Source organism: Atta cephalotes (genome assembly GCF_000143395.1).
Source record: "Atta cephalotes unplaced genomic scaffold scaffold00065, whole genome shotgun sequence".
Lineage (NCBI taxonomy): Eukaryota > Metazoa > Arthropoda > Insecta > Hymenoptera > Formicidae > Atta > Atta cephalotes.
In genome coordinates this window covers 1,050,930-1,062,082 of record NW_012130129.1, presented here as the reverse complement: position 1 = coordinate 1,062,082, position 11,153 = coordinate 1,050,930, and the positions used below count along the sequence as shown (strand labels likewise).

The window sequence follows — 11,153 nt, the reverse complement described above, 5'->3', positions numbered from 1 at the left end:
AAGCGGCGAACATCGTCGGGTTTCTTCGACCCATATTTGAATATTCTTTGTATGTATATGTTGTAGTATTTCATGAAAAATCTAATTACTTCGTGAAGAGCCACGAATTGACGTGAAATGCAAGAGACATGAAATGCAAGAAATTAAAGAATTCCTAACCATTGCAAAAGAGAAGATTATATGATAAGAATTTTATGCATATTTATATTTCGGCTTTCTACGATGTAATTAAAATTGTGAAATACGACTGCTCTTACGGCATATTGATCAATCACGATCGCTGTCCAATTGAACCATATCCGCGAGCAACGCGAATATCAATCGCGCGCAATTTTCGTACACATATCCCTCCCTTTTCGACACGCGAACTTTTGTCTTTTGGAAGGTTTTTTACTCTCTCCGTTTATCTTATTATCGACATATCGAACCACTGACGTGCCCCGTAAAAGAGAATTGAAGAGACAACAGAGAAAAGCAATTGTTAAACATCTTTATCCCTTCACAATATTTGCTCATATTTATAATGGAGATGAAAAAGAGAAAAAAACGAAAGAAGGTTATATCTGCATTTCTCAAGACTCGATACACTTATTATGAAAATTATACATCTAGACATTTTTACGCTTTTCTTTCTATTGAAACCATTTACTTTTCCAAGTGATACACTTAGATATTAAAGAAGCAATGATAACCCAATCCCTGAGTTTAAAAAAATAATATTTTATTATTTTTAACTTCCTTTGTATCAAGATTTAAATCAATATATATCTGTGTTTTCAATTTCAAAATAAACAATGTCCATATTAACATATACATTTAGTAAATAATAGTAGTAAATAATAAACGAAATTGAGTCAAATTAAATACATTTTCTTGAATTAAATCTTATTTTAGTTAAATTAATGATTGAAATTAATTATTAAGTCAGAACAATGGCCTATAGAAATGATTAAAAAATAATTCAAATTGGGTATACTTTAACATTGTGAATTTAACAGTGTAAATTACAAAGAAGCGTTAAAATTATATTTAACGACAAACATTTATATTAAAATTCATGGGCGTATCCAAGATTTCAGGGGGAGAGGGAACAAATTCGTCTTCACACAAAACTTATTAAAATACTTACATCAAAGTCAGCCTTCAGCGAATTTTCTTTCAGCGAGAAATAAACTGAGCAATAAGCGTTTAACTTTTTACCGTAAAAATAATTTTCAAATAGTCTAATTATTTCTTCTTGCTAAATTCAGTGAAAGACAAGTATCCTCTCCCTTTTACGTATGTGTCCTTGCTTAAATTTATTTAATAAACAAAATTGCCGCTTCGACCGAGTCAGAAGAAAACGCAGATAGATGGATAAAAAGAAAAGAAATATGTTGGCTTCCGTTGCAATATACGACTAACGCTACTGCCAATATAGAGATAGAAACCCTATCGATGTTTTTCTCGGAAAGATGTGTACATTTTGATGATCGAAGTATTCGCGTATCATCGAGTGCTGCATCGAACTAGCTGCCTTTGAAAATGCGAGAGATTCGGTCTCCTATCCTCACCGCTTGTTTAGCAATAACAATTTGTCAATACATTGCAATATAAATGTTTTCAATTCAATCTTTGTCAAGTCCAATAATTCGTAACTAAATTCAATCAGCTGCACATAACGCTGAATACGTGGTGAAGATACGAGGCTCTCGTTTGTCCTGCAACACATTAAAGAAGCTTATCGAAGCTTCCGGTTGGACATAAAATATCCCAACGTCGTCGCCCATCTTTTTCGCGCGAGAGATATACGCGGCAGGACGCCCCTCTTATTAATTAATTTTTCTTTTTTACTTTGATATCGTCTGTATGTATTGAGATCATCTGGCGTTCGCTGACCTAAAGTAATCGAGCTACATTGTGTAACAAACTGCGCGTTGTAAAGTGACTGTATATACAAATATAAATTATGCGATTATCTTGCTTGCATACTTTTTTCTTTCCTCTCTTTTAAAATTTGCTCTTATTTAAAATCACTCGAAATTCCTCGAAATGATAAGAAAATGTAGATCAGGACTATATTATAATCTTATTTATATATCTTTCCAGGTAGCAAGTTGACGTTATCTATCGTCGTTTTGACATCAAAATGATGTCTTTAATATTTAAAAGACAACAAATAACAAGTCAACTTGCAATCTGACGTTACATTTCGATAAAAATGTATCTACGGGATATATGGATTGTTGTGAAATTATGCTTACTCAGAGAAAAACATAGTGCGAGATAAACTACAATATATTTTATATTATGTAGAATGCACATAATTGAATAAACTATGTTATAGTTATATTAACTATAAAATAGTTTATTTAACCACATACATTAATTCTACATATAAAACTTAAATAGTCACTTATATAATTGCCATCACTATGTCATTTTCTCTTAATGCAATATCTTTGAAACACATAGAATATACGAGATATCAATTATTTATTTTTTGCGCCAGATATTTACATAATTAACAGTTTTAGTAAAATATTTCTATAAAAATTGTATTAATCGCTAATCGTTCTACATTGTCACATTAAAATACCTCACATGCGCCACTCGCGAAAATATTTACACCGATCCGCATTCATTCATTCTCAATATACAGAACCGACGAATTGAATACAAATTATTACATATTATACTGATCATCCGTGTTACTTTCTGTGAAATATAAATGAATAAATACAGGTCAAACTGGATCCTTTAATTATGAAAATCACGAATGTCATTTGATGGTAACATTAATAGAAACAGTGATAATTTAACTATCCAGTTCAATGTTTCGGATTTCCTCAAGTCGTTGATTATATTCTTTACGAATATCTTCGATGGGTTTGATTAGAAATATTGGTACGTTATCGTCTCTTCTCTAGGAAAAATTAAATTTATATATATAATACAGAGTAATGAGTAAATACAATATTAAAAACACAAAAAATTAATTATCAATTTTTATCAAACTTAATCTTTGCAAATTCATAACTAAATGATTTTTCTCAATTTAATGAGAAAACATTAAAATATTGGAAGTATTATTAATCCATTTACCTGAAAAAGACATTCGCCTTCGAATTCTAAAAATTTCTGTTTCCTCGCTCTCAGCAACAATCCTACACATTTGTTGCTAATATTTGTGTAAATGTTAAAGATATCGCCAAATGTAATGGCGCTTACGTCAGGTTGATCCCGACAAGGTGTGCCTTCGTGGCTAATAATTTCGCAAAGCTCCAGAATTTCTTTCAAAACATGAGCGTTCGCTTTGCGACCGCGTAAATCGGATAAAGAACCTGCTTCTGGTCTAATGATAAAAACAATTGAATAATAAAACATAGTTAATTAACTACAAATTAATATAAAATAGTTTATATGTTATCAATTTATTATAAATATCAATAAAATATAAAATGATGACAAAATTTTAAATTTCACATACCTGCCATATTCTTCTTTCGAGAATTTCGGCTTTTCGATGTCCAAACCAGAACTAAACGGATTTTTGCTCTGCTTGTCTCTATGTTTGTCAGCATATTGGTTGAACATAGCAACCTTAGCTCCCAAAGATTCCTTCAAAGGCACAGGGAGACAAATTAATTATTAATTCATTATTAGTTCATTAAGACAAAATAAATCAAGAAATATTTCATTTCGTGGAATACAAATTGTTTGTACAAGCAAAATATTATTGCGTAGAGTTTGAAAATGAAGAGAGATCAATTTTATATTCTGAAAATTCGTAGACTCTCAAGATGCTTCGATGAAAATTGCACGGATTTGAATTATTCAGCACCTTATGAGACAGGAATTTCTGGGAGTTTGCCAAACTGAGCCTAAGGATTGACCCTGACCATAAATGACGTCTCAATGGCATCTTGACAGATTTTCACAATCGCGTGTGTAATTACATTCACTCATACATTTATTCATATTGGAAAAAGCAAAATTTGAATTAAAATCTTTTGTACATTAAGAAAGGATTAAATTTGAATTGACTTGTTTTCAAAAATCTTTTCAAAAAATTGTTCCCAGTTAATAACGAGATATGGATAAGTTTAATTTACAATTAATAGATCAACAAATTTATAGGAATTTATTATAAATATATACTCTTGTCAAATATTAATATTATCAGTACCATGTTTTACTAAATTTGTTAAAATAATTATACCGAAAAATGATTCAGTAAAAATGTATTAAAGCAATATTATCCATCTCCAATATCATCAATATCTCTCATCTTTTCTATTATTTTTTATTATTTATAAAAAATTATAAATTATATATATTCTTATAATTATCATTATCTGAAAATTTTCCTTCAAGAAACTCAAATTATTTCAAGTTATTTCAGAAAACTAGCTATTGCTAATTTGTTTCCAAAGAATGATGTAATCGAAGAAGACATTTCAATAATACTCACATACATCATCGAAGACATTATAGTATCGTGATTAAATTCAAAGTCACAAGAAAATAATACTCGAAGTAAAATAAAGAAGACGCGTGTTTCACCCAAGTAGTAGAAACTATCTTGAATCAACACCCTATTTTCACTTCCGATATTCCGATATCAAGTTCACTCGGCACTGCCGATACGAATACGACGATGTCGCGATGCTGCGCGGCTCTTTTTATAAGAAACCGACGGCATCCCAAGGGCTCCCACCCTGCTGTGGAATATTTCGGCGCAGTCTGAAATATTTGCCATGTTTCCGAGCCGATTCCCAGACTCTTGATTGGTTGCCAGACGGCCTTCTGCATACTCCGGAAATGATAATTCATCAATCGCAAACGTAGATTCATTCATGTTGTATTCTGCTTTCGAGAATCAGATCGCAAACAGAAGTTTGTTTACCGAATAAACGATTAGCACGATATAATTCGCGAAAAACGAGTATTAATGTTTCCCAGAAGAATGTCACTCTATATCAGCTATAAATTTCACTTACTGATCATTTGTGCGAATCATAATTCCAAAATTTAGTGTTAACAAATACAGAAAAATATTTTTTTAAACATATATTTTAATTTTTATTAGGCATAAAAAATTCTATATAAAATGTATCTTTGTTTACTTAAGTTGAATATTTAAACCATTTCTATATACATAAAAAAAATAGTAAATAATAAAAATAATAACACTAATAAATAATAGTAATAATAAAAATATTTAAGATAAGTCTTTAACAGTAAAATATTTATTTCTAATTTCCAAAAAAGAAATCCTGAAATTGACTTATTTTTTTCCATTATAATGATCTGTAAACCTAGAATTATGATATACAGAAAAATTTATAAAAGCATCGATGTTGCAAAAGAGCATAAATCAATTGGCAATGCAATTATATCGAATCGCGTGCACGTCTCCTGAAATTAGCGGCCTTCATATAACGATCGCATGACTATTCAGGAAACTTGAGTATATATGTCTAGAGGGCGACGAGTACAACATGTACTCAACGCAGCATAACCCGAATTTAATCTCCTAAATTAACTTTTGACCGACGACAATTTGTCACTGACAGACGAACGATATACGAGCTAGATCGCATGAGCTCAAATGCGCGTAAATCGCGAAGGCACGAGGCAATCCACATCGATAAAACACCTTACAAATATCCCCACGTGATCTTAATTTATCTAAGGATCCGTTAGATTTGTAGATTCTCCGTCGTGCGTGATATTCATTACTTTATCCATTACAAAGCTTCGTTATCATGACAAGTTGCGTTTCTATCTTTAGCGCTTAGCAATATTCATTGCAACATAGAAGGAACAATTTTGTTGAAGTATTTAAAAATTTAGCTAAATAACAGATCAGAAAATAATTTAATTAGATCATTAAAATAATTAATATAAAATAATAATTAATAATTAGATCATTAAAATAATTAATATAAAATAATAATTAAGAACGCTCTCAAATTGATTGCTAAAATGTCAACACTTTTTACAGCATTATCGTCTTGCTTGAATCTCCGACATAATTATTTTAAATAATTATTTCGATGGTCTAATAAAATTATTTTCAGAAATATATGGCTAAATTTTTAAATATTTTAGCAAAACCATTCTTTCCGTAAATAAAACTTTTCAATTATTTTATTATCTAGCATCGAATAAAAAAGAAAAAGAAAGAATTTTGAAACTGTCAATGATTTATAGTTCGAGAGCTATAATTTAAAAAAAATTAATAATGACATTATTTAAACAATATTACTTATATTCGGGACTCTCGCGAGAATTTAATTTAGAACATAATTTTATGTAGATATTCATTTCGCGAGAAACGCCACGCAAATATCGCAAATATCGTCATGATGACCATCCATAAAAGGAGCTTCAAGAAGATGACGTTTACGACATTGCATTTTCACTACTTCTGAAACATACGCCGGAATTAGATCCGTTTCCGCTCTCATCAACAAACGCGCGTGCGAATACGTCAATGATACCCTTGTAACACAAGCTCAAGAATGTAAATATATAAACTTGTAATGGAATTTATTCCTTAAGAAACATTTCATTAATTTAAAAACTGTTTTATTAATAATATTTTATATTTGGCAGAATTTTTAAGCCAATTCATTATGGAGATATTGCAAGCATTAATTTAAAAAATTTTGAGAAAAGAGATTTTGATAAAAAATTAGTTTTAATTAAAGATTTCATGTTCTAATAAGCGTCTATTAATCTTACAGTCATAATTTATTCTAGAATTATACATCTTTCGTTAAAAAAAAGACATTTGTTTTTAGATTTTCGCTTTCTCTTTAAATTGTAGCTTTCTTAATTACATTAAACAATCTTTGTTTAAATTGCTTGATATTTGATTCAAGCTTATAATTTATAATACATATTTTATGGTACACTTGCTTATAACTTCGTCAATTTTGAAGAAAACAATATTGAAGAGATTATATTATTAACGTCTACAGTTTAAAGCAAGAAACTTTTAAATTTTAGTTTGAAATAAGAAAAACTTTCTTAATAATTCCTTTCTTTTTGTCTACTTGTGAATCGAGGAAGAACTGGATGGAATGAAAGAACTCGAACTAATACAATATCTGTGACTGAAATCTTTAGAATAAACTTAGACTCGGAGTTATAAATATACTATTTAAAATTCCAGAGGCTGTATATATAACGTTCGTCGCGTATGTTCATGGAGTCTATAAATTATCCTACCGGTGACCCTCCATGTGGCAACGACCCGTCCGAGAATTCTAGCCGAGAATTCTTGTCAATCGATGAAAAAAATTCTCATCAAGAATATAATAAATCATAATCAACAGAAGCAACAAAAATATAATCTAGATCAGTCTAGAACAACACACGAAATTAGAGATCTAATGTGCTATTCGTAAGAAATGAGGGAATATTTATTTGAACTTAAATCACAAAAGTTGAAGCTTATAGTAGTGATGTTTAAATAAAAAGATAAAGTATCTTCATAAACACATTAAAAAAATAAATTTTTCCTGACATTATTAGATCTTTCTGTTTGCTGCGAAATTCTAAAATTTATTATATGCAGTTTATTATGTCTTCAGTACAGTTTTATGGAATTTATGGAATTGTTTTCTCTTAGAAATCATGGAGACATCGCAAAGTTGAACACGATGTCGTTTATAGGATGTAATGAATTCAGAATTTTCTGTATATAAAAGCAATTTTCCTCCCACTGTGATGAGGTTCACATATATACGTTCATTTTTGGCACATCACACCAGATTTCGAAGTAATTAGGCGAATCTATGTTGACAGACTTACATAACTGAAGCCAAATTAAAGTTATAAAATCACTCGAACGACATACAAAGCTCATTTCCTGCATCACATAGCTTAGTTTAGTACGCAGTAATCCGAAATTAATGAAGCTTTTCACACAATTATATTTGCAGAGTAATATAAGAATATATTAACTAAAATGTAAAATGTTGTTAATTTTTAAAAATTTATATGTTAAAATCAAAGTATGTGCTTAGCGTTTAAATATCTTGAAGCATAATTTAATAACATATAAATATAATAGTAACACATAATTGGAGGATACATACCCAAACTTAATGCAATCGATGATTCTAAAGTTTCCTTTAAATTTAAATTAATATAATATTCATATTTATGCATTATGCCAATTTTATAATTTTATAATTTTATTATAATTCTAATTCAATCTTTAAAAATAATAATCATTATGCAGTTTATAACAATAATACAGGCGGAATTTTAAAGAGAGATAAAAGCAAAAAGGGGATTCCATTTGACTATATATTTTTAAAGCAGAGTATTTATGTTTTAAAACAAAGAATTTTGTTTTAAAATAGAGAATTCGTGTATTTAAAGCAGAAAATTTGTATTTAAACAGAATTTGTGAGAATTTAAAGCAGAAAATTTGTTTTAAAACAGAATTTATAAGAATTCATATTCGTTTTTAAAGCAGAAAATTCATGTTTTCAAAGCAGAGAATAGTACATGCAATCGAGTTGTAGCCAATAATAAATGAGAAGCAGAATTTCAAAATGTTTTGTCCAAAATTTGTAATTTTCAGAAAGTAAGAAAGAAAGAAATTCTGTATAGAAAAATTATGCACTTTATAGAAAATAATATGCCAATCAATAGAATATGAAATATTAAACAAAATTGCTAAAAATAATTGCTAAAAATATTAAACAAATGCATTTTATTTGTCTTTAGTTAAAAAACATAATGCACTTCGAAATGTCTACATTTTTTCAGCATATAAATTAAGAATGAAAAAATGCCTTCTGAACATCTCAGAGTAGTTTATAATATGAGTCTTTCAATATTGAACACCATGTTCAGTATTTTGTTGATAAAAAACATGTTTTAAAGGTGTTTTAAAATGTTTAATTGATATTTTTAATATATTTTTAAAATGTTCTTTTTTATAATACTGGTTAAAGCATATTCGAAGCATATTTAAAAAAACATATTTAAAAAAACACAATACGTTTTATTCTTTAAAAAAAAAAAAAAAACAATTAGTCTTTACTAACTCTGCTGAACACTATGCCATTTCTAACTAAAAAAAATAAAATTTTGGACAAAATGCATTTTGGAATTCTGCTCTTCAAATGTAGGCAAATGTGATTTCGTCTCCGAAAATTTTATTTATGCGCAAAAGTTCTTGTAAACAATCGAACTGTAGACAATAATATTTATAAGCAATAATATATGTAAGTAAATATGACCTGATTTCTAAAATTTTTATTTGTGTGCAAAAGTGCATATAGTCATCGAGCTGTAAGCAATAATTTTTAAGCGCAAACGAACTGTCGGCAAAAATAATGTAGACAAATGACATTGTAGGCAATCGATTTGTAGCAAAAGGAGTTATCTCAAAGCAAAAAAGATAAAAGATTTAGATATTCGTTTATCATTAATTATTATTTCAAAATTTAAAACTTTATATTAATTCATTTAACATTATATAATTGTTATTTATTTTTTAATTTTATGTTTAATTTATCATCAAGTACTTTATGTCAAATTATACACAATAAATACAATTTTATAATTAAACATAATGAATACATTTAAAGTTAATTTAATTTCATGTTTGGAATATTTCATTGTATATATCAAGTATATACATATACAATGAAAGATTACGCGGTAAAACTTTTGCACGTGCGTCAACGTGAATGCACGCGTCACTGACCGATGTCAATGAAACGTGGACGTCAAATAAGACGTTGGTATTCAAATCTTTTCTTCGTCACAATTTAGAAGTGTTGGCACTCATTTCTGTATCTCCTGTATTAGTCAGAGTCGCGTATTCACGACTACGATTCATCTACCTCTACAACCAGATCCACATTCCCTTCTGCTTCCAATTCATTCTTTAAATTTCGATTTAATTAAAGAATTTTCTCTTCCAAAAAACATAGAGTTCTTAACACGTTACAAAAAAAAGATTCTGATACATAATATTACAAATACACAATTAATAATATAATAAAAATAAGAAATAAATAAACTAATTAATACTAAAATAACAAATGTTAAAGTAATAAATATTAAAATAAAAATAAAAATATATTTTAATTCTTTTGTTTTAATATTTTGTGTTTTAATTCGTGTTTAAAGGAAAATCGATACTGAAAAAATCTCGACAATATTATTTTATGTGGCATTAAACATTTCTAATGAGTTATCTATGGAAACAAAATGTAATAATATTTATTTAATTATTAATATAATAAAGAAATTATTATCTCATAATTATTTCTTTATTATATCAATGTTTAAATAATTATTAATAATTAATTGTTAATATCATAAAAAAGACAGATTTTTCTTAGATTATAATGAAGCAAAAATATAGTTTAAGAATCCATGGAGAAGATGTCAAATTCTGTTGTAAAGATATAGATCGAGTCATCGAATACAAGAAAGATTGTAATTTATTTGCTCATAGCCTTGGTCGAACGCCAGATGTGACCTCGTTCGACACGATATCTTTCTTTTCTGCTTAACAGTTCAAAATCATACGATGATTGATATTTGCTGTGAAAAAAGACACTCCTCGAAATAATTTTAAACAATTTCTCTTCAAATTATCTTGTAAAATATAATATCTAACTGACTGATCACCCTCATTGTATTTGACAAAATAAGTATTAACGAAATGCAGAACTTCCTTCATTATATTAAAAATATGGAAGACTATATGTATTAATTTAATAATAAATAAAAATAACTATATGTATGTATAAAACTTACAAGTCAATAGGCAAAGGATTGAAGAAAGTAGGTTACCTTAACGTAACGATCGATCTAGATAAAATAGAACATGCCATTAACATATACGGTCGGTTAAAAACAGAATATCAGGAAATATCCTCTATTTATCAAATTGCGTTAATCAAAAACTTGTTTACATTCCTTAGTTGTTAGTAATCCTAACTTAGAATTTGTATTTCTCCATATTAGACACCAATTGCCCTGTTTCATCAATCGAATTTCATCAATCGAATGTTTTCGATTTCTGGCAACCAAAATATCGGAATCTGTTAGAATAACGAATGAGTATAACAACTCAATCACGTCAGAACATATAGAAATCGCGGCGAATATCTCTCTCTCTCTCT

General features: G+C 28.4%; 1 protein-coding gene across 1 annotated transcript; it reads right to left on the bottom strand.

Annotated features, from left to right (window-relative positions):
• Positions 1 to 2,797: 2,797 nt before the first annotated feature.
• LOC105623852 (actin-binding Rho-activating protein-like) lies at positions 2,798 to 4,471 on the bottom strand. Its single transcript, XM_012205225.1, has 4 exons — positions 4,454 to 4,471; positions 3,470 to 3,600; positions 3,085 to 3,334; positions 2,798 to 2,905 (listed from the first exon to the last, which is right to left on the bottom strand). The coding sequence occupies exons 1-4, from the start codon at positions 4,469 to 4,471 to the stop codon at positions 2,798 to 2,800; spliced, it is 507 nt and encodes a 168-aa protein (XP_012060615.1).
• Positions 4,472 to 11,153: the final 6,682 nt, after the last annotated feature.

Excerpts from the sequence above, each read along its gene's own strand:
- LOC105623852 (XM_012205225.1), bottom strand. Across the intron at positions 3,335-3,469 it reads TCGAAAGAAGAATATGGCAG|ACCAGAAGCAGGTTCTTTAT; the intron begins GTATGTGAAATT and ends TTTTATCATTAG. Across the intron at positions 2,906-3,084 it reads AAGGCGAATGTCTTTTTCAG|AGAAGAGACGATAACGTACC; the intron begins GTAAATGGATTA and ends AATTTTTCCTAG.